This window comes from Lissotriton vulgaris, chromosome 4_1, assembly GCF_964263255.1.
Source record: "Lissotriton vulgaris chromosome 4_1, aLisVul1.2, whole genome shotgun sequence".
NCBI classification, from domain to species: Eukaryota; Metazoa; Chordata; class Amphibia; order Caudata; family Salamandridae; genus Lissotriton; species Lissotriton vulgaris.
The window spans coordinates 45,212,967-45,237,429 of NC_141691.1; the positions used below are offsets into that span (position 1 = coordinate 45,212,967).

The 24,463-nt window shown below is 49.7% G+C and overlaps 1 protein-coding gene across 5 annotated transcripts in view; it reads left to right on the forward strand.

The window, feature by feature from the left end:
• Positions 1–24,463, forward strand: part of ZMYM3 (zinc finger MYM-type containing 3) — a 539,665-nt gene that overhangs the window by 143,251 nt on the left and 371,951 nt on the right. For all 5 annotated transcript variants that reach the window (XM_086918270.1, XM_086918269.1, XM_086918272.1 and 2 more), the window contains exons 4-5: positions 23,560–23,641; positions 23,894–24,218. In XM_086918270.1, coding sequence (XP_086774396.1) covers positions 23,560–23,641; positions 23,894–24,218 — 407 coding nt within the window. The remainder of the gene's footprint in view (positions 1–23,559; positions 23,642–23,893; positions 24,219–24,463) is intronic.

Here is a 24,463-nt window from a genome sequence, read left to right on the forward strand (position 1 = left end):
CCCGCATACACCACTAATTGATCCGGAATGCCAAGAAAACAGCATTCAAAGAACGACTAGACAACAACGCCCACAACAGCAAGGAATTGTTCAACATCGTCAAAGAATTTACCAACCCTTCAGCCAACTCCAACGACATCACTCCCTCTCAAACACTTTGCGACTCCCTAGCTTCATTCTTCCACAACAAAATCGCAGACTTCCACAACAGCTTCGACAACCGTCCTGGAGACCAACCCACCCAACCTCCTGCAGTACCCTCACCCCCCTTGAACATCCTTAATAACTGGAACCCAATCGCCACTGAAGACACCATTCGCCTAATGAACTCCATCCACTCAGGATCCCCCACAGACCCATGCCCTCACCACATCTTCAACAAAGCAGACTCCATCATAGCACCACACCTCAGAGACGTCATCAACTACTCCCTCAACTCTGCCACCTTCCCGGAAAGCTGAAACACGCCAAACTCAGCGCCCTTCTGAAAAAACCCACAGCTGACCCCACCGAACTCAAAACTACCGCCCCATCTCACTCCTTCCATTCCCGGCCAAAGTCATCGAGAAAGCTGTCAACAACCAGCTCTCCGCCTTCCTCGAAACCAACAAATCCCTCGACTCCTCACAGTCCGGCTTCCGAGCAAAACACAGCACTGAGACCGCACTCATCGCAGCAACAGACATTCGAACTCTACTGGACAATGGAGACACAGTCGCCCTCATCCTCCTTGACCTCTCCGCAGCCTTCGACACAGTCTGTCATAACACCCTGCTACATCGCCTCAGAAACATCGGAATCCAAGGAAAAGCACTGGAATTGATCACCTTGTTCCTTACCGGAAGAACTCAGAGTCCGCCTTCCACCATTCAAGTCAGAAGCCACTGAAGTCATTTGCGGCGTGCCTCAAGGATCTTCACTAAGCCCCACCCTCTTCAACGTATACATGAGCCCCCTCGCGACCATTGCACGCCAACACAACCTCAACATCATCTCCTACGCTGATGACACTCAACTGATCCTCTCACTCACCAACGACCCGGACACAGCCAAAACCAACCTACATGAAGGAATGAAAGAAGTAGCCGAATGGATGAAGCACAGCCGTCTGAAACTGAACTCAGACAAAACAGAAGTCCTTATCTTAGGTACCTCCCCCTCCGCCTGGGATGACTCCTGGTGGCCAGAGGCCCTTGGAAAAGCACCCATCCCGACGGACCACGCACGGAACCTGGGCGTCATCCTGGATTCCTCACTCTCAATGAACAGACAAGTCAACGCCGTTTCATCATCTTGCTTCAACATTCTTCGCATGCTCAAAAAAACATTTCGCTGGATCCCCACCGAAACTAGAAAAACGGTCACCCACGCACTGATCACGAGCCGCCTGGACTACGGAAACACCCTATACGCCGGTACCACCGCAAAACTTCAGAAAAAACTCCAACGCATCCAGAACGCATCAGCCAGACTCATACTAGACATCCCGCGTAAAGACCGCATTTCTAGTCACCTGAAAAACCTCCACTGGCTCCCCGTTAATAAGAGGATTACATTCCGCCTCCTAACCCACGCTCACAAAGCACTTTACGAACTTGGACCCGAATGCCTCAACACACGACTTTCCTTCTACACCCCCTCCCGCCAGCTACGATCCTCCAACCAAGCCCTTGCTGCTTTACCCCGCATCAACAAAACCACCATGGGCGGTAGATCCTTCTCCTACCTGGCAGCTAAAACCTGGAACTTACTTCCCACTCACCTTCGCCTCACTCAGAACCACCTAGCATTCAGAAAGCAACTTAAAACGTGGATATTTGACAAGTAATTCCCCACCCTTCTTCAAGCGCCTTGAGACCCTCTGGGTATGTAGCGCGCTATATAAATTATTTGACTTGACTTGACTAGGAGGAATCAAACAGAACGGTCCAAGTCCAACCTAAGCCTCCTGGTTCTTATGCCACAGTTACCAAAGTGAGCAACATAGGTGTATGATTGGGCGAAACTGCATAATTAATCGACTAAACGGGGGTGCTAATGTTGGATAAATAACCTGCTTTGACATTTTTGTTTTTGATTCCACTTATTTTTTCTTTACACTCCTAAATAAGGCCATTGAGCTGACCTACAAGTACCCCCTCAAGCCTAGCCTCATCCCTAGGGTGAACCAAGAAGTGAATTTAGTGTGTGCTTGACTGTATGCTTCTGTTTGGGAGGGCAGGGAGTGCAAAAAGGCCCTCCCAAGTATTAGCCAAATGGAACTGTAAACAGTGTGCTAGAACAATACCTTCTCTTTTGCAAACTTAACATGCATGCAATGTCGCCCGCTTCCTAGGATCCCAGTTACACTAATGGTGAACAGGCAATATAGGCCCTCACCACATTACATATGAAACCTAAGCAGTATGTGGACTGCCAAAAACCAATCCTTTCAAGGCTGCGATTGAACACATTGAACAGTATAGCAGGGACATGTCCACCTCGACCCCTTCATGCCAGCGCTTGCCATGCTTTGCATAACAACTCAGGTCTGTTTAAAGGAAGTGCTCTGAGAAGGCCGTTTAGGTGCAGTATTGAGGATATGCTGGACTCCATACAATGAATATCCCATTAATACTGCATATAAGGCACAAATAAGGCCTCACACTTGTGCCTACTACAAGAAGTGTAGGGTCATTGGACATGAGGGAGAGTGAAGTTGAAGTGAGTGGTTCAACATTGCCTCGTGTCAGAAAAGGATGGAAGCTGTACCACATATCGGACGTGTGACCACAAATGCATTGAGTACAATGAAGTATTGATCCGATTGGCTTAAGAAGGCTGTTAGCGCCATCTCTAATTGGGACTGGACTGAACTCTGTCACCCCCTCAGTGTTGATTCATGCTTCCAGGTATCTCAGTCGATGCTCCTCCAAATATTACAGTTTCTTAAACCTCGTCCATGGCACTGATGGGGATACTGACTAAAAACCCTAAAATATAAGTTTTTCACAACAAAACAGCTGTGCTTGAAACCACATGTATTGTAGTGACTGTGAGCCTCCGTATCGCGACATACCTACACTCAACATTAAAAATCGTTTCTTTTTAATTTGCAAGCTGCGTTCATGATTTACAGTAAATGTGAATACATCTCAGGCTATCTGGTTCCTGTGTGCAAGGATCTGTTCAGAATACCACAAAAGGCAACCATGAAAAATTACCATGTGAAGAATGGACATGACATGTTACTCACGAGGCACACACTACTCCGCCCAAGTTGATTTCAATTCTGGAATGTTTTCACAACCCACGGGTGCCAGGTCATCGAGTTTTGGAGGTTCTACCCGCTGTTGCAGCTCCTCTAATTGAGGTCTGCAATGACGTATTATTTCCAAAAGAGCTGTGAAGAGTTAATTATTGCTGGGATGTTTGGAGCTTGGAAATGAAATTATGAACTTATAAACACCTATAGGCTTTAGTATCAAATTTGCTGATTTTGTGGATGTCTTACAGCAGCGTGGAGCTCATAGATTGATTTGGCTACCACAATCAAATGCCAGGAACCTTGCATCCTGAAACCAATAGGAAGGGTACAATATGTCCAATCGACTACACTTAGCTCAGTTGGTAAAATTAGTTTGTATTTTTACTGGTGAATGCTCTCCAAGGATGCAGGAATCATACTTCTGAATATTAGCTGCCCAGAAGGGCTGAAAATCACCCCTCTATTGGTGGCCACTTTAGGCATAGCATCTAAAGTGCTACGAGCACATTATTGCAGCTTTGGTTGTCGCTAACGCACAAAAGCACCAGGAAAGGTCCAACTTGAAGTCTTTCCACCACCATGTCTGAATGACGTCTATGCAAACTTGAAGCATTGTCTCTGGATGGACCTTTCAAAAGTCTACATCCTAAGAGTGTCACTAACCACGTTGCCTTTTAAGTGATTAGTCAAGACTTAGATTTGATTGTCAGATCTTATTCGATGCACTGAAAAGTAAAGGGGTTATTGGTTTGTTCCCCTGTGACTCTCTAGCCTTCTTCAATGCTTTCAGCTATTTTTTGCTTGAATGACCAGAAGGTGGTGGATTTCATTTCCCCTTCAAGCTCCTTGATCTGCTGTTCAATATGTCTTCATGTCTAATAAAGTTGATTTGGAGATCTTCTGTGGAAGGAGGAAACTTGTGTTGTTGATGCTGCTTTAAATATCACTTATTCCTTATCCTCAGAACTTTAATAACTCATGCTGTGCGCCAAAGGAATTCAAAACAGTCTCTTCTGTTCATTATCTCCTTTGCCACCGTTAAGTAGCATGCTTTTACCCTATTCTTTGAACAGTATACGTCTGCCTTTCTCTAGAGCATTTTGATTCCATGCCACACAAGGTTCCATGCTGACATTTGTTTTGTAAAGCAGTATTCTGGTAAAACACCAGTTACTATCATTGACGTAGCTCCTTAATATACCCATGTTCTAGGAATCCTGTAGGGAAATGTAATAGTACTATATGTAGGAGAAGCCCCAGTAATGAAGATATAAAAAATCTCACCTAGTATGCAACTGTTAGACGTGGCTTTTTCAGTGAGCTCACCCCCCAGACTTTTTGCTTTTTGGGCTCCTGTTTTTGACCTTTTTTGTTGGTTTTAGGATTCTGGGCACTTTACCACTGCGATTCAGTTCTAAAGTGCATACGCTGTCCAAGTAAATTGTGTATGGATTGGTGTTTCCATGATTGACTTATTGATTTACACTGTGTCCCTAGTTATGTGCACATGTATTGTATTGTAATTGCATTTATATAGCGGTTACTACCCCTGACGAGACTTCAAATTGCATTTTCGGCGAGTAGCACGCTACTCCAGGACCCACAGAAGATTAGTGTTCAATTAGTATAGTGAAACATGCAAGTCAATTTTAAGTGGTGGGTAGGTTAGTCAGTTATTTGGATTCGGAAGGATAGCAGAAGGATAGAAGAGGAAAACAAGCATTTGCAATGCAATAGGTCTCGCATTACTTAAAGTTTGAGCTAATTACGTTGCGTTAATTAAAAACGCCAATAGCTCAAAGTTTTAGTAATGCAACACTTATTGAATTGCAAATGCTTGTTTATCTCTGCTGACCTGCTGAGGGTTATTCCCTTATTTACAAGTGTCACGGCCTGGTTAATGTATTTCCAATAAGGGCTGTGGCACACATTGAGGATATCAAATATGCATGAGTATAGGCCGCTCTTGTTAAAAGTGAAAGCACTCTGCAAATAAAAACCAGCACTGTAAAAACAAACAAGCACGGTTTGTTTAATGCTAAACTCCGGCAACAACATGGAAGGTTTGGAGGGCGGGAACGGGCGGTATGGAGAAGCCCGCTATTGTTCAAAGTGAAAGTGTGCTGCAACTAAAAACAAGTCTGTGGCGGAACAGGGTGGAGGGGAGCAGTTGTAGGATCAGACATCCGTCCTGTGCAGCCTTCAGAAACTAGCATGGTAAAGAGAAGTCCAAGCTTTTAGCAGGCTTCAATAGCTAGTAAGAGGTGCATTATTCAAAAATAAAGGACACGACACAAATCCGCTTTTGATATAATTTCACTCACCAGTTGACGAAGGGCGAGCTGAGGAGAGCTGGGGTGCCGTGCGAAGTGCTCGGGCCTCGCATAGGATTCTTAAAGGCGCACTACAGTAGAGTTTTTACAGCACTACTATTAAAAAATATGAATGGATTGCATGTCCCGTATTGATTGCAAGCCCACTGCTGTGTCTGCTTCTGTCAGTGTCCGGAGGATAATATCTATAAATGACATGATGAGAAATATGTAAAGGACCCTGAAAGCACGAGAGGGCATGTCACCGAAGGGGCTAATTAATGCAAGAGGGGAGCAGTGTGGCAGATAAAGACAAGGTGTTGGAATTCGTTCCTAAATCAGCAGCTCCTTTGTTTGTTCCAAGACTGTCAAGAGAGCCATTTAACCTGGGGATGTTGTGCCCATTCATCCGAGGTGGCATTTGGGATGCCCGGAGAGTGAAGGAGTCTTGTGTGGGAGGGACTGGTGGCTGTGAGGTAGGCAGAGCAACACCCCTAGATCCTCCTCCACCCTCGGCGGGAACAAACAGTTTGAGAAGTTTGGCGTCCTACAGACGGAGGAGCTGACACTGCAGCCATCGCCTCAGCAGTCCCATGGGCCGAAGAGGAAGCATAGGTGGCAAGTCCTGCCTAAAAGGCGTGCCGCTGATTAGTGAAACTGAGAAGGGCAAATAAAGGCAGGCGTCTACCATTGCCTGGTACTCCGATGAAAAGAAAGGAGCGCTGCCAAAGCAAGTAAGGCGCGTGGCAACTGAAGTTAAAGCTTGCTGCACTGTCTAAAAGAAAAAAATGTCGGGAGTGGAGCTGCGGGTTTGGGGTGACAAGAGGAATGTTCCAGAGAGGTGTGAAGATAGCATCGAAAGTGGAGCGAGGCGGGGAGTCCCGCGTTTATTTTTTTTTATTTTATGAGTTCTTATATAGCGCGGACTTTACCCGAAGGCGTCAGAGCGCTTCACCATAGGAACAGTAGTGTTACATGAGGGGAAAATTACAAGTGGGCATGTTCTAAAAGCAAACTGTTAGACTTGGCACCTTGGCGTGAGTTTCCCTTCCACTTTTTGCTGATGTGCCTCAGATCTTTTTGCTGGTGTCCGCCGCTCAGGGCACTGCGCCACGGCCAATCCGTGCCGCAGTGCAAGTGCTCCCTATGTAAAGTGTACATGTGATTGATTTCCATGATTGGTTCATTGGGTTTACTGTCAGTCCCCAGTAAAGTGCACCAGGAGTGCCAGGGCTTGGAAATGCCAATACTGCTAGTGGGCCTGCAGCGCTGGTTGCGCCACCCACAGAAGCAGCCTTCTAAAATGTGTCTAGGGTCTGCCATTGCAGAACCTGCGTGCAGTCTGGTACTGTCATGCTGGCTGGGCAAGTGCACACACTTGCCAGCCTCTAAACCTTCCCCTAACTTCATATTAGTCACCCCTATGGTAGGCCCTAGGGCAGGGTGCATTGTAAGTGTAAGGTAGGACAAGCCCTGATGTGTGTGGCATGTCCTAATAGTGAATTACAGCCAAATTCGTTTTTCACTATTGTAAGGCTACCTGTTCTCTTAGGCCAGATGAGCTGCTTGAGTTATTACACCCTATAGTCCCAGCAGGCCCAGGGAACATGGTAGAAAGTCAAGTCTAGTATGCCTGAACTCAGAATAATAAAATGCATCTTTTAGTAAAGGTTATTTTAATATCCTGTGTTTGCAAATGCTACTTTTAGAAAGTTAGCATTTGCTTGCCTACCCATTTCAGCCCGCCTCTGCTTGGATGTGTATCTGACTGTCTGGGATATGTGAGTGACAGGGCTGGGGGATGACAGGTGGTGAATGCAAGGATCACACCTTGGTGGGAGTGCCCCTGGACTCTCAATAGGGCTGTGCTCTGCCACCACAATCCTGGCTCCGCCCCCTGGGGAGCGACTGATGATTCAGCCGACACCTGGCCCAGGAGAGGCGAAGCACTGTCAACAAGGTACTCCTGGCTGCCCCTGTCCACACAATGCTGACTCCACCTCCTGTGGAGCGTCTGATGTGCCTGCCCCTCACACTGTAAGGAAAAGCCAGGAACTGCACAACAGAGTGCTTCAAAACTGAAATGGACTATGCAAAGGCCCCCCTGGCCTGAAAAGACAAAATAAATGCTGTATAAAAGTAGGAGCCCTGCTCCTTGTAAATCAGAATCCTGTTTCCCACAAAGAACCTCTGCCCAACTAGGAGAAGAAGACGCTGGAAGGACTGGCCTGCTGCTTGTCTTGCTGAGGAAGGAGATGAAAAGACTTGCTGAAAAGACTTTGCTGATTTGTGCCTGAAACTTTCTCCAAGGGCTTGTCTGAGCTTGCCCCCTGACCTGAGCCAAAGGACCATCTGGCTCAACCTGCTCTCTGCTCGTCTGCCGGTAATATTCAAGGACTTCTGCCCCGCCGGAGCCGTGACCTGTGGTGCCCCCAGCCCCTCCTTGAGGCCGTGACCAAACCGTGTTTTCCCGTCCCCGCCGAGGAAGAGCCCTGCTCCGTCGAGCCGCTCTCCCCCCCGCTGAGGGAAATCGCCGTGTCACCTCGCCTTGGATGCTCGCTGCTGTGACCTTTGTGGTGCCCCCCAGCCCCTCCTCGAGTCCGTGATCGAACTGTGCTTCCCCGTCCCTGCCGAGAGAGAGCCCCGCTCCGTCGATCCGCTCTACCCCCACTGAGGGAGGCCGCTGTATCACAGACGTTGGAGGCCCGCTGATGCAGCCCCCCACGCTCCCGCCTGACGTCCCTACCGGACCACAACAGACCCAGAGACCAGATTCCCTGAAGCTTCGGGAGCCTCGGGCGCCAGCCTCGCTCTGCTGAGAGCCGCCGGGCGCCCCGCGCCCGCCTTCATGGAAGCCCCCAAGAAGCGCCGCTCGCCAACGCACAGTGCTCACCACGGGCTAGGGGCCCGCAACGTTCTTCTTTCCCCTTCAGCACTGTGCACGGTGAGTGCCCCGGTACGCCTGGTCTCCCCGCCTTGGCCTCTCTGCAAGCAGCGCACCCCAGAGGTGCGTGCCGACCCACCTGGAGCCGGCCGCTAGAGGCGTACAGCTTGATCGGACTGCCCCGTACGCCTCGTAGCTGAGAGCGAACGCATCGTACACGTGCTCACACTAGATGCGTGCGACGCGGTAGGGTTTCGGCCGTTTATACCGGGAAAGGCGCACAGAAGTACTACAATGCGGCTAGCAAGCCCCAAAGAGATAGCAAAGATCTTGAAACTGCTTTTGAAGTAAAAGAGACTCAAAAGAACCAGTTAAGAACTGTAAACCAAGGGAACAATTTGCCTATTTACAATCTGGTGGCTTGTGATAAGTCTTATCTGCTTAAATATATATTTCTACATAAAGGAACGTATTTTCATATATAACACTTGCCTTGTGTCCATTTGTGGGGGGATTGGTACATTTTACTGTGTGGATTATTACAAATGCTTAACTCCATAGCGCCTGAAGAATAGCCTTGGCTGCTCACGCCACGCACCTAGAGGGTGAGCAAGGGTAATTCTAAGGGGTCATCCTTCGCCCTGACTTAGAGGAGAGGGTCCCTGCCTGTCACAAGTACATACTTGCGCCAACCAGAGACCCCCAATTCTAACACAAACGTTACATTATATGAGGCAAAGGTGACAATTGAGTATCAGGGAGGTGTAGCAGGTATGGGACTGATGTTTGTCAGCACAGAGAGATAACTTCCAGCAGTGCTGGGAGACGACAGGACAGAGGCGAGCTGAAAAAAAACAAGCTCTTGGCATTGCTGTGGGGAGGGGGGGAGGAGAAATGAGAGACACGGCCTGGCGGCCATGAAGTGTGAAGCAGGGGGCGGGGGACTGGATGCCTTTGAAGTGAGGCTCGGGAGCAAATGGTAAAAAGCGCGTGCATGTGCACATGCACTCGACGTAATCCTTGCGATGGTTTCAGACCTTGAATAAGCCTCTATACTCTCATCTATTAACCCTTAAGGGATTAATAGGCGAGACCTAAAAAGGTTTGTATTTATATAGCGCTGGTTACCCCTGATGGGGTGTTGAAGCACGCTACTCTGGAAACCCATAAAGGATTAGTGGTGAATTAGTGTGGTGGAATATGAAAGTAATTTGAGTGGTGGATATTAGTCAGTTGTTTGGAGTGAGAAGGATAGTGGAGGGATTGAAGGGAAAGAAAGGTTTTCATTCATATTGCACCTGGTACCCCTGATGGGTATTAAAGCTCTTTTCTGGCGAGTAGCATGCTACTCCGGAACCCATAAAGGATTAGTGTTGAAAATTAGTATAGGGAAATATGAAGTCATTTGAGTGGTGGATATATTATTCAGTTATGTAAATCACATGCTACTAGTGGGCCTGCAGCACTGATTGTGCCACCCACACCAGTAGCTTTTCAAACTGGTTCTCAGACCTGCAAATTCAGTGTCCGCACACAGTTATCTGAAAGAGACACGTTAGTGATAGATTCCTTACCTTAGAATATCCCCAGGCGTCAGACTGGATCCGGAAACTTTTGCGTAGCAATACCCCTGCGCGCTGGTAGGCGTCGTCTGCGGCTCCGCGTCCGTCGTCGGCGTCGTGAGCGCCGGGATGACGTCGTCGGAGTACTTAGACGGCGCCCATGCGCGCTGACGTCAGTTCTTCTTTTTTCCGCGCCAGCTAGCGCAGATCCGGAAGAAGCTCTACCCCCAGTCACTTTTTGACTGAAAACTTTTGATCTTTTTGATCTTCTATTTAGTCGACTTCTCGACTATCGGTGCCAGGGATGACCGGGTTCAAGCCTTGTTCGAAGTGCGGCCGACTCATGTCGGTCACGGACCCCCATCGCCGGTGCCTGAAGTGCTTAGGCCTCGACCACGACGATCGATCCTGCTCCGACTGCCGGGCCCTGACGTCGAAGGCTAGGCGGGAGCGGTCCCGCAAGGGTCTCGAGCTGAGGCAGTCGGCCCCGCGCCGCTCCAGGTCCCGGTCCCGGTCCCACGGGAGGTCGAGGGACAGGTCGCGAGGTCGGAGTCATCGACGTTCCGGGAGTGGACACCGATCGTCTGGTTCCAAGTCCTCAGGTAAGAGGCATGAGAGGTCGGAGCGACACCATCGATCCTCCGACCCGCCCCGACGCTCGCACGATGCGGCCGGGGACTCGGGCGACACGGCCCACGCGGCTCCGCGGGAGTCGCAAGCGTCGCCGCCTGCCCCACACCTTCGGGTCCCTGGGCACGGCGCGTCGCAGGAGGAGGTCGAGAGGTACCTCATGGCCATGAGGGCCCTCCCTCCCCAGTCGGTTCCCGTGGCGCCTTCGGGCCGATCGGCTCAGTCTGGAGGTCCTTCCGGGTCGGGCGCTTCGGCCCCGACGACGTCGGGTGCTTCGGCCCCGGCGCCGCTGGCGACTTCGGTCCCGGCGCCGTACGACCTCGCTGGATCCGGCTCCGGATCCGGGACCTCGCCGGTCGACCTTACGACCTCGCCGGCGCCGTCCCTTCAGGTGTCGTCCCCGGCAGCCGATGTGGTTGCCGCCCCCAATGTTTCCTACGGTCCTACTCAGGAGTCGGAGGGGCACCGCTGGGCGCCGATTCCGTCGGCCTTTGGAGACTTCTATCTCCACGAGGAAGCCCTGGCTGTTAATCCTGGTCTCCAGGAGCCAGGTGACGAGGAGCAATGGGAGGGGTCCGAGGACCCTCTGGCACGTGATTGCCAGTCACATCAGGACTGGACATATGAGCTTGGGGAGGCCAGTGGTATTGACACCTCGCCAGACACTGGATTTACGTCGCCCCCGACTGTGGCTTCGGAGGCGGGTTCTGCTTACAGCGTAGTGTTGACGAAGGCAGCTAAGGCCCTAAACCTTCAGCTCCCCGTCGCGGCCGTGAGGACTAATCTCCTCACTGAGGTCCTCAAACAGCAGTCCGGCTCCGCGGAGCCCCTCCTGCCGTTCAATGAGGCCTTATGTGACGTTCTTCTGGGCACTTGGTCCAAGCCCGCCACAGGCCCCCCTGTGGACAGGAACGTGGCCAGACGCTACCGCCCGGCACCGGGCGACCCATGCTTTTTGTCCACCCATCCCACCCCCGAGAGTCTGGTCATCCAGGCCTCAAACTCCCAAACCGCATTCCCGTCGGCCCCGCCCGACAGGGAATCCAAGAGATATGAACAGTTCGGGAAGAAGGTTTTCTCGTCTGTGAGCCTAGGGCTGCGGTCTGTGAACACCGCCTGTCTCTTGGGCCGCTGCACCCACACCCTGTGGGACACGGTTGCGGAGGTGCTGCCTAGATGCCCGGAGGAGGTCCAGGCTAAACTCAGCCAAGCCCTGGCGGACGGCCGAGATGCAGCACGCTTTTCTATCCGGTGTGGGCTGGATACTGCGGACTCACTGGGCAGGGCGATGGCAACGACGGTGGCGGTTCGACGCCACGCCTGGTTGAGGTCCGCCAACTTCTCGGCCGATGTCCAGGCCACCCTCCTGGACATGCCGTTTGATGGCCGTCGCCTCTTCGGCGACAAGGCAGACCATGCGCTGGAACGTTTCAAGGACTCCAGGGCCACGGCCAAGTCCTTGGGCCTTACGGCCCCACGCCAGCAATCGGGTGCCTTTCGCTCCTTTCGTGGCCACGGAAGGGGCGCCCCACCACGTACCGTCAGCCACGCGCCGCAGAATGTTCAGCAACGTGGTGGCGGACGTGGAAACCGCCGTGGCGATGGTCGGGGCCAGCGGCGAGGCCAGTCCACACCTCCCTCAGCAGCCCCTGCCTCGAAACCTTCCTAGTCTGAGTTTTCAGGCCCATGTGACGCCTGTGGGAGGCAGGGTTCGCCATCACCTCTCCCACTGGCATACAGTCACTTCGGACAGGTGGGTGCTGCAAATTGTCCGAAGGGGCTTCTCCCTCCCCTTCGAGTCATCCCCTCCATCCATGCCACCTCAATACCACCGTGTGTCGGGGGATCACTTGCAACTTCTGCAAGAGGAGGTTTCGGCCCTCTTGGCCAAGAGGGCCATCGAGCGCGTTCCTGGGCCAGAAGTAGGACGTGGTTGTTACTCCCACTACTTTCTGGTACCCAAGAAGGGCAAAGGGGGCCTACGCCCTATCTTGGATCTGCGGAACGTCAACGGCTTCCTCCGGACGGAGAAGTTCAAGATGCTCACTTTGGCTCAGGTCCTGGCTGCCCTGGACCCAGGAGACTGGATGGTAGCGTTGGACTTGCAGGACGCCTATTTCCACATCCCCGTCCTGCCGGCCCACCGGCGTTACCTGCGGTTCACGGTAGGCCAAGAGCACTTTCAGTTTACCGTGCTCCCCTTCGGCCTTACCAGCGCCCCACGGGTGTTCACGAAGGTGATGGCGGTGGTCGCAGCCCATCTGCGCAGGCAGGGGGTATCAGTCTTCCCCTACCTCGACGACTGGTTGTTGAAGGCGGGCTCGCCCCAGACAGTCGTCAGCCACCTCCAGACTACGGCCGACCTCCTGCACTTGCTGGGGTTCTCCATCAATGTGCCGAAGTCACACCTGTGTCCCTCTCAAAAGCTCCTCTTCATCGGAGCGGTTCTCGACTCGGCGCAGTTTCGGGTTTACCCACCCGAACAGCGGGTTCGGGATATTCAGGCTCTGATTCCAATCTTCCAGCCGTTATCCCGGGTCTCGGTCAGGTTGAAGCTGCGGCTTCTGGGACTGATGGCCTCCTGCATCCTTCTGGTGCGTCACGCCAGGTGGCGGATGCGGGCTCTGCAGTGGGACCTGAAGTTTCAGTGGGCCCAGCATCAGGGCAACCTATCCGATCATGTCCTGATCTCAGAGGGCACTGCGAGGCAACTGCAGTGGTGGCTCACGGACCGCGACTGGGTCAGTGGCAGACCCCTCTCCATACCCCAGCCGGAGCACGTAGTTGTGACGGACGAGTCCCTCCAGGGCTGGGGAGGCCACATGGGAGAGGCGGAGATCAGAGGCCTCTGGTCTCCGGCGGAGTCCCGGCTCCATATCAACCTTCTGGAGCTGAGGGCGATTCGTCTTGCACTGAAGGCATTCCTCCCCTCTGTCAGGGGGAGCGTAGTGCAAGTGTTCACCGACAGCACCACCGCCATGTGGTACTGCAACAAACAGGGCGGAGTGGGGTCGTGGACCCTTTGCCAGGAGGCTCTGCGCCTATGGCAATGGCTGGAACATCAGGGCGTGACCCTGGTGGTTCAACACCTGGCAGGCTCTCTGAATGCCAGGGCGGACGAACTCAGCCGTCGGTGCATGATGGATCACGAATGGCGTCTGAACTCGGACGTGGCGCAAGGTCTCTTTCAGCAGTGGGGAGAGCCTTGGTTAGATCTATTCGCCACAGAAGAGAACGCGCAATGTCATCAGTTCTGCGCGTTGGAATTTCCAAGGCGGCACTCGCTCGGAGACGCTTTTCGTTGCGAGTGGAGCTGCGGTCTGTTGTACGCCTTTCCGCCTATACCACTTCTGCCCAGAGTGCTGAAGAAGATCAGGCGCGACCGGGCCCAGGTTATCCTTGTGGCTCCGGACTGGGCAAGAAGATACTGGTATCCCGAGCTACTCAGCATGTCAGTCGATCCCCCGATTCGTCTGCCTCTTCGGGAGGACCTTCTGTCGCAGCAGCAGGGGACGGTCCTGCACCCGAACCTGTGTAGTCTCCACCTACAAGCTTGGAGATTGAGCGGCGGCAGTTGAGGCCATTTGACTTGCCTCCCGAAGTCTGTGATATCATTCTGGCAGCCAGGCGTCCCTCCACAAAGTCGGTATACGCCTGCCGGTGGAACAGATTTGTGGCATGGTGCACAGCAAAGGCTGTGGATCCTCTCTCTGCACCCCTTTCGGAAGTGCTGCTCTTTCTTCTTTCCCTTGCCCAGCAGGGCTCTGCTCTGGGCACTCTTAAAGGGTACCTTTCTGCTCTATCAGCCTTCTTAAGGCTACCAGATCAGCCTTCTTTATTCAAGTCCCCTATTGTAAGTAGGTTTCTGAAGGGCATCACGCACATGTTCCCTCCTGTTTCCTTCGTGATGCCCCAGTGGGACTTGAATCTGGTTCTCACCTATCTGATGTGTGCTCCCTTTGAGCCACTTCATAACTGCCCTCTTCGTCGCCTTACTCTGAAGACGGCATTCCTGGTTGCCATCACCTCTGCCAGGAGGGTGAGTGAGCTCCAGGCTCTTTCTTCTTCTCCACCTTTCCTGTCTGTTCATCCTGATAAGGTGGTGTTACGTACACGGCCTTCCTTTCTGCCCAAGGTTGTCACGGCCTTCCACATCGGGCAGTCCATCACTTTGCCCACCTTCTTTCCGCCTCCGCATCCCTCGAAAGAGGAGGAGAGGCTCCACCGTCTGGATCGAAAAACGTGCGCTCTCCTACTACCTAGATCGCACACGCCAATTCCGGGTGGATGACCAACTCTTCGTTGGTTACGTGGGCGCGAAGAAGGGAAAGGCTGTGCACAAGAGGACCATCTCTAGGTGGATCATCCTGTGTATCCAAGCATGTTACTCCATGGCGAGGAAGGAGCCCCCAGCTGGATTGCGGGCTCACTCCACTCGGGCCACGGCGACGACAACCGCCCTGGGCCGCGGTGTCCCCCTGCAGGACATTTGCCAGGCAGCTACGTGGGCCTCGCTGCACACGTTCGCAAGACACTACTGCCTGGACGGTTAAGTCCGGAGGGATGGCTTCTTTGGCCGTTCCGTCCTCCAGGACTTTCTGGTGTGATATTGGTTCGCAGACCCACCACCGGGGTTGGTATTGCTGGGGTATCTATTCTAAGGTAAGGAATCTATCACTAACGTGTCTCTTTCAGATGCACAAGTTACTACTTGTGTAACGATATATCTGTAAGAGACATTAGTTAGTGATAGATTCCTTACCGACCCACCCATCCTCCCCGTTCTGCGAACCGATATCTAGGGTTAAGGTCATCCCCTTTCAGGGCCCTAGTTTCATGGCACCAGTGTTAGTTCTATCATGGCTCTGCGTATCTGGCGCGGAAAAGCTGTGTTATCAGAACTGACGTCAGCGCGCATGGGCGCCGTCTAAGTACTCCGACGACGTCATCCCGGCGCTCACGACGCCGACGACGGACGCGGAGCCGCAGACGACGCCTACCAGCGCGCAGGGGTATTGCTACGCAAAAGTTTCCGGATCCAGTCTGACGCCTGGGGATATTCTAAGGTAAGGAATCTATCACTAACTAATGTCTCTTACAGATATATCGTTACACAAGTAGTAACTTGTGCTTTAACTGCCATGTCGACCTGGCAAGTGCACCCAGTTGCCAGGCCCGAACCTTCCCTTTTCTTACAAGTAAGGCACCCTTGAGGTAGGCCCAAGGTACCCCCATGGGCAGAGTGCAGTGTATATGAAAGGTAGGACCTGTACTGGGATGTTTAACATGTCCTGTTCGTGAAATACTGTGCATTTCGTTTTTCCCTATTGAAAGGCTGTCAGCCCCATAGGCTTAAAATGGGAGTTGCCTTGTAACATTTTACAAAAATAACTTCATTAGGATAAGATGGAGAAATGGAATTTGGTATGCCTGAACTCAGATTTTAAAAATACATATTTTAGTGAAGATGATTTTTATGTTGTGTGTTTGAAATGCCACTATTCAAAAGTGGGCATTTTCTTTCTTCACTGTTTGGGTTCAGAGTGACAGGGGCAGGGATGTGCATCCATCCTAGACAAACACAAGGGGGTTTGAGGTGTGACCTGGCTGCATTTAGTGTAGTGGGATGAGTTGTCACTTGCACTTGAATGGGCTGTGGCTGACTTCCATAAAGCTGTCTCCCCCTGTTGGATTGAGCCTGGCCTGAGCCAAGCAGAACTGGTTTATGTAAGCTGGAGGAGCTTTTTTAGTACCAACTTCAAAGGAAAATGTGGTCTAAATATTGGGGCCCTGACCCCAGAACTTTAGATTACTGCAGAACTAAGTGCAGAAGTGCAGGAAAGTGGGTTTCTGTTGCAGGACCCCCCCCCCCTCATTGCCAGATGTCTGATGCACTTTGACTTGTTGTGCTCTGGGTCCCTGCCAATCCGGTTCCCAGGTCCTGTGTTTTTTTCCCCAAACTGTACCTTTGTACCCCCATTTGGCACCTCTCTGGCCACAAGTAAATCCCTTTTTAAAGGTACCATGGCTACCAAGGGCACTGTGACCAGGGAAGACCTTTAAGGGCTGCAGCACTTATTGTGCCACCCTTAGAGGTCATGTACCTTACCACACACACTGCGATTGCAGGCTACGTGTTTTGGTGCAGAAAAAAGTGAAGAGTCGACATGGCACACGTGGGCCATTCCTTCAAGCCGCTGCCTTAGGCACAGGTAAGGCACCCCTCTAGCTGTGTGCACTGTACCACTGGTGAAGTTACAGTTGCATGAGCAATGTAGGCCTACAGCGTCCAAGTCCATTCTTAGACATTGTAAGTGCAGTAAAGCCATAAAGAGTATATGGTCTGGGAGTTTGTCATTACAAACTCCACAGCACCATGATGTCTTTACTAAACTCTGGGAAGTTTGGTAGCAAACGTCTTAGCATAATAAACCCACACTGATGCCAGTGTGGTATTTATTATACCATGCACTCAGAGGGCATCTTAGAGATGCCCTCTGAAAAATGACCAGCCTCTGGTGGGTTCCCTGACTCGTAAACATCAGACTGCCACCACAAGACTTGTTTAGGCATATTACACTGAGTAGAAAAAGTAATCTTGAAAAATAATCAGAGTATTTAATAAGTAATTGCAAAGTAATTTTTAATGTTTCTGAACATTTGACCTACCTGTAACAAAGCCAACTACATTCAACTGTATTATTCTTGAAAAGTACTATATTTACATACATGCACCAAGCCATGCTTGGTTCTAAAAATAAAATACAAAGAAGAAATATTTTTATACAAAACAATTGGTCAGAGTTCAGTATTTGAGTGTGTGAAATCATTTCTTGCCTGAGTGTAGATCAAATGCTTAACGCTACTCTCTGATAAAGCCTTACTGCTCACCCACACTACCACAAATTAGGAGTTGGTTACTATCTATTACCTCTGTCTACCTTGTTGTATATGCGTTTTAGATTCCGAATGGATTTTCCCTATTCATGCCCTTACATAGGTACAATTCACGTTGCCCTTATATAGGCATAGAAATAAAGCCCTTATTTAGGCAAAGCCCATGCTACCCAAATACAGGCATGGCTACTTCCATCCTTTCACCAAACGTCACCACGATTTCTTGGAAAACCAGCTTAAGCCATTAGGGACTTCCCCTTGCTTGAATATTGATTTTGCCAAGAACTGTTAGTTTTACAATGAAGAACTATTCCCCAGGGGTTCATTCATGACGTTCATATGCCCGACTTTACGTCAAACATGGCATTCCTAAACACCTTCAAGGTATAAATATACCTTCACATGCTATGGCAAAGCACGGTGGTTCGGAGCAGTTCGAAGACCTACTTGCCCGACACAGCTCGCTACAGCAAGTGTCGAAGAAAGCCGACTCTCCAGCTGACGTACTGATCAGGAAGCTGCCCTCCTCTGCCGAGAATCCAGCTCCAGTGTTTGACTCCCCTTCGGGGTGTTGGGAAATCGAGTCCCGAGACAGAGATACCAGACCTCCTTTATTCTAAAAAGGTATGGAGCGGATTAGAACCTTTAGAAACCTTTTGTAGATTCTTGGCAAAACTAAACCTATGCAAAAGACCATACTTCTTCCCTCGTACTAGACCTAGGTTAGGTACGTTGGGGTAGGCGTATTTTAGAAGTAACAGGTGAGTATTTTAGTCTGTTATTTATGTATGTATTTTTATGACTTAGAAACCATACAATGCTCTCACAGTATTATTTCATATTACTGCTTACGCTGTACGCATTATACTTTGCATTGTGCCTAACGATTGTAGCAGTTCACCTCTCTTGCATGAGAGAGAAGACTTTTCAATAAACCTTTTTATTGAAAACGCCAGTCTCACTATTTCTCTGCAAACTCTGTAGAAACGAAGCATGCACGATTGACTTAGTAAAATAGTTATCTATTGTTTCCACGACTGAGAGATATGTTCTTATTCTTGAGGAAACAAAGTAGTCATGTTTATGCGGTTGTCAGAAACGAATCCCTTTTTGTGAATTCGAGAACGTTTCTAGTGACCTCTGAGCTAGCTGGCACTCACTATTAAGTTTAGTATATTTGATAGAGACCTACTGACCTAAGTCCTACGTCAAATCTATAGGATATATTATTTCAATGCGCAGAGCCTATTGGGAATATAGGAACTACACTACAACCTTTGGGGTTCCACTGGGCTCTGTGCACACTATATCTCTCTTTGGTATACTATATTCAGAGACCGTTTCATACAATGAGGCACTGCCCCCAGGCTTGAATTTTTGACTAGTAGCCTTGTGCCACACTTTCCATTATGCCTTTGATGTGCCCTGGTCCCACTAGCTTTTGATAGTTGTTAGGACTCAGTGGGAAAGAGCCCTAAGCACCCCGGCCATATCCCGCACCCTGCGCTTCCTATGCAGCACACATGAGCTGGCACTAGGATTCCTTGGCTCCTGCTGTGCAGTTTCCAGCCTGTGCATGCCCCCTCCCCATCAAAATTAGATAAATCCAGGTTCAACGAACACCTGGGGGCTTGGCACTCTGCATGGGAGTTTTGAATTCCCTGTGAAGCGCCATGCCCTTTGTATTCCACTCAGTCCATTTAGGGGACCGAGCTTTGCAAGGGATTGCTTTCTGCCCCTTCAGTCCAGTTGAGACAGTCTTGGGCTCATTGAGATGGTTTGTTGAGTGGAGTTAAAGCTCACCAGGGTTTTGTACTGTTTCATTCTGATTTTAACTGTTGAACAAGCAGTTTTTAGAACTTTCAACTGTGGAATAATTTGCTTTTAGAACGCACAGGGCCATTATACTCACTGTTGCTGCTCACCTTATATCGCACCGATCAGGAGGGAAACATGGGAAGTGAGGGGGGCAGCCACCACAAAGTTAGCAGGCTAGTTGTTTTTAGCTGCTCGCTACGAAATAGGCCCGCTGAAGCGACCGAGCAGCGGACTCGTGCAGCGGGCGTGCCGCTGGCACGCCTAAGGCAAGCCAGTCTGCGCTTGGTCCGGGCTCAAGGCCTGTCCCCTGGTTTATTGAAGCCAGAATTTCTGACCTATTCAAGAAAAAATCTTTTGGAGCTGAACCCAGCAGGTGAAAAATCGAGTTGTCCAAGCATCATACTTGAGGCAACTCCGAAGGAACTGCCAACTATTTGTCCTAATTGCCATCTGAATCTTCCCCCATATCATGTATCACTCCATTAGTCGTCCTGAAAATAAGAAAGGACGGATAAAAACAGAGCATATTAGCCCCCCTAAGATGCTTACTGCTAATTGCAATCTCCTTGATTAAGCACAGGATGGAGTGTGCACTGCTTACCGAGGAATATAATATAAAGCTGGTCTTCATAACGGAGTCCTGATTGGATAAAGCCTCAGGGCCTGATTTAGCCAAAGCCACACCCCCAGGCTTTCACGGCTACACTGCAGATAGACCGCATAGGAGTGGGGAGAGGACTAAAGGTCATATACCATGACTCCCTGGAGCCTTCCTTTCACACATCTAACGCGGCCTGTGAAGCACTTTCGTTTAGCCTACGCACTTCTGATCATAATGCATTCAAAGGGATGCTTCTTTATCGACCCCCCCCCCCGAGGCCCCAGAAGCGATTTTCTTTAATCTGTTGGAACGATACTAGAGGAGAGACTTTGCCCGGACTCATTCACAGTGCTGAGGGGCTTTAACTTTCATCTTGAAGCTCCCACCGACCCCGACACAATAAGGTTGGGACAAGTGATGAGCGCGGAGGAACTTAGGCAACTTGTAAAAGGCCCCACCCATGGTGCAGGACACACTTCAGACGGGATTTATTCCAACAATCCCAATGTAACCTGCACCAAGGTGTTTCCACTTCCCTGGATAGACCACACCCCCATCCAATTTGAACACTAAAAGGATGTTCTTTCGGAGCAAATCACTCGAGCAAAATCCTCCTCTAAAGAACTCTTTAAAACAATAACAAAGCTTACCGCTCCCAACATCCCCAAAAACCAGAGCAGTCCTGAACTATGTGAAAACCTAGCCTCCTCCTTTCAGCAGAATGTGGAAGCAATTTTCTACTCATTTACGCTTCCCCAGACAGCGGATATGGGGACTTCAACCAGGGTGGTGTCCTGTGGATCCAAAGTCACATTGGCGCTTGATAGTTTCACACCATTGGCGATACAAGACTCCATTAAACTCCTGGCCTCTATTCGATCAGGATCTCCTTTGGACCCGTGTCCTGCATCCGTGATCAAACAAATCCCAGAGATCACTGGTACAGCACTCACCCTCCTGTTCAACGCCATATTCAGATCTGGCCAGTTTCCCCAAAAATGGAAGATGGCATCTATTCTTCCTCTGCTCAAGAAACAAAATCTCGATCCCAAGGACCCTAATAATTACAGACCCACCTTGCGCGCTCCCACTACGAGCAAAAATGATTGAAAAAGCCATGAATGCCCAACTTAGCCTGTTCCTCCAAACAATATTTTAGACCCGACACAATATGGATTTAGATCAGAATAAAGCACAGAGCTGGCCCTGATCAAATCTACTGAGGAAATAGGAGAGGCCTTGGACTAGGGAGGCAGCGTGGTACTGATCATGCTGGATCTCTTGGCGGCCTTTGATACGGTTCATCATAATGTTTTGATGGACCGTCTATCAGAGGGCAGGGTACAAGGCAATGCCTGCAACCTCCTGAAATCCTTCCTCACTGATAAAACCCAAACGGTGGACCTAGATGAAGACCATTCCAAACCTTTTTCCCTTCCATGTGAGGTTCTACAGGGTTCTTCCCTCAGCCGAGCACTTTTTAATGTTTGTGTCAACGTTGGCGGCTCTGGTCAGAACATTTGGGGTCCAATTGACCTCTTATGTGGATGACACGCAAATAGTGTTGTCTCTCCTGCGAGGGCAAGAGGCTGAAACGGGAAAATGATTCTATGACTGTACGAAAGCCATGACGGGTGGATGTTCTCAAATTGCCTGAAACTTAACTTTGCCAAAATGGAAGTCATCATATTTGGCAACAACTTGAACCTCTGGATGCCCGACTGGTGGCCGGAAGAACTGGGAACTCTCCCCGTACTGACCAATAAAGTAAAGAACTTGGGGGTTATAGTGGACAACAGACTCACTTTCGGGGACCTGATAAGTGGGGTTGTCTCAACGAGTTTCTGCCGCCTCAGAATCATAAGGAAAATAAAGGTTTGTCTTCCGGAAGACAGTCTTAGGACAGTGGTCACAGCACTCATTATGTCACAGTTAGACTACTGTAACAGTCTTTATCTGAACATCCCAAAAAAATACCTAAGCAGATGCGGCAGCCAGATTGTTAACTGAAACACCAAAGATTGTCCCTGTTATAAAGTAACTACACTGGCTCCCAGATAAACTACTGACACAATTTAAAGCCCTCTGCGCTGTCTTTTAGGCCCTCAAGGGAGAGGGCCCGATTACCTAAAACAACGCTTCCAATGGTATGTTCCCAGAAGGACCCTTCGCTCTACAGGAGCAAAAATAAAGATCATTCCCCCGGTCAAAAAAGCAAACTGGGATGGTGGGAGCTTCATCACAGGTGCCTCAAAGGCCTGGAACAATCTACTGTTCCATCTCAGAAACTCAACCGAGCTCCTCTCGTCTAGGAAGGGGCTGAAAACTTGGTTATTTACCTTATAGTCACCCTACACCACAGCAGCCAAATAGGCAGTGATCAGCGCCAGTACACCCCAGGGTAACCGTTGTGCTTAAGAAGTTAAATTAACATAACATTATAGTCCTGGGGACTGGCCCTAGCCCAGCCATTTTCATCAAGCCTTCTGGCCTCAAGTGCAATTTTTTGGGAGAGCTTGATTTTATGGCTTCCTTCTCTAGATCTGGCTCCTTGTGCTCTTCTACTGCTTGTCGGGGCCACCAGGTACGAATGCCTAATTAAATGGCATGTGCTGGGATGCAAGTTTGAAGTGGGAGCGTGAAACAAACGCAAGACCAATTGAATGTACATAGACCATCAAGTTTATTCGAAATATACTAATGTACAGTTGTACGGGTTAGGCATATATTAAGTAGAAGGCCGCTCAGTGTTGAGAGGCATTGTGATTTTCATGTCTGTCAAACAGACAATTTTCTGGTACCTATGTATAAATATTAGCATTTCCTGCATTTGCATTTCCTGATGTTTCAGCTGAAACCACTAAATGGATGGAATTGTGTATAGCATAGAAATCTTGAATAGGTGTGCTGGTGCAATATTGTTGATAAGGAACTTGTAAGCAATCACTGCTCTCTATGGGCAGGACTAACACATTGATTGTCAGGGTACTCCATAAAGATCTATTCTATTTTTCCTGGCTGAGATCAAGATCAGTAAATGTTAGAATCTCTTGATGCCATCTTCAAGCCTTCTTCATACTCCTGTATCACTATAGGTTTTGAGGCCTTTTCGTTGTGTGGTTTCCAATTTTATTTAAACATAACTTTCTATGCTTTTGTTTGTTCTGCGGTATGATGCCAGTGAGCTATTTGGAGTGTTTACTTGCTACTGTGAACCTTCTGACTGTTGGTGTTAACCTGTTACCTTGAAGGGCATTGTTGTTTGGAAGTGCAGCTCTTTGTGAACATTTGAGTGTACTATTCAGTTGGGTGGGCCGCATTTAGAAATGACGCAATTGATATCCCAGTGAATGTACTCTAAAATCTATATTTTTCTTTTATGCTACTTATGCATCTCTCTCTCTCTCCCTCTCGCGCTCGCTACCTCGCTCGCTCTCTCGCGCTCTCGCTCTCTCTCTCACGCTCACTCGTGCAGTCTCACCTCTCGCGCGCTCTCACGCGCTCTCTTGTACACTCTCTTGCGCGCTCTCTCTCCAAATTGTCAGACGAGGGAGGTCATTTCTGAATTGGGACATGCCTGGCCCACTAACTCTAATGTTCTGTTTTAGGAGGAACCAAAGGTTCGGACCCGCCGAGCAGAAGCCATTAAAGCGGATGCCATGAATTCTACCATCAACTCCTCTGAAAGCAGTAAGTGAATGGCAACCCAGTAGGGCTGCTCCACGGTTCTATTTGGTGTTTGTGTGGACAGAATGGTTTACCTTTTATTCGTTTTCTTCACTTTACCCACTATACAATGGGTTTCTTTTTTGCATCTTGCCCATTTTCTATCTTACTACCTCTTAATTTTTTTATTTTAATTATCTATGCTTCAGCGGATACCTCTTTCCCTTTTCTGCGTATTGTATTTCCTAATGTAAATCTGTTCTTTTCTCTTTACAGTGCAGATTTCCGATGAGGAAGACGATGCGATGGTGGATGACCCCAATGATGAGGATTTCGTTCCATTTGGTTTTCGGAAGCCGAAGTCTCGATTGACTATGCGTGGTCAGGCAGCACAGCAGCGTGGCAATGCTCGCCCTACTCCTCCTCCACCGCCACCTCCCACACTCACGAAGATGACCTGCGCCAACTGCCGGACCGCACTGCAGAAGGGACAGACAGCCTATCAGCGGAAGGGGCTTCCTCAACTCTTCTGCTCCTCAGCCTGCCTCACTGCCTTCTCCAGGAAACCACCGTGCAAGAAAAACTGCACCTTCTGCAAAAAGTACGTTCTCACTCTTCTGAAAATGATTCTCACTGTTCACTTACTTTCCTTCCATACTGTTGTTCTTAATGCACAGTTTTGGCTTACAGGTTGTGGCCCTGTGAAATTTCTATTTACCATCGGCATATTCCTGCTACAACTGTTGATTTGGTTTCATTGGTTGATTTAGGCTTCCTGTTTTCTCTTTTTGAGTTGTGTGTTAGTAGTGTCCTCATTGTTTATATATCCTTCCTATTCAAAAATGT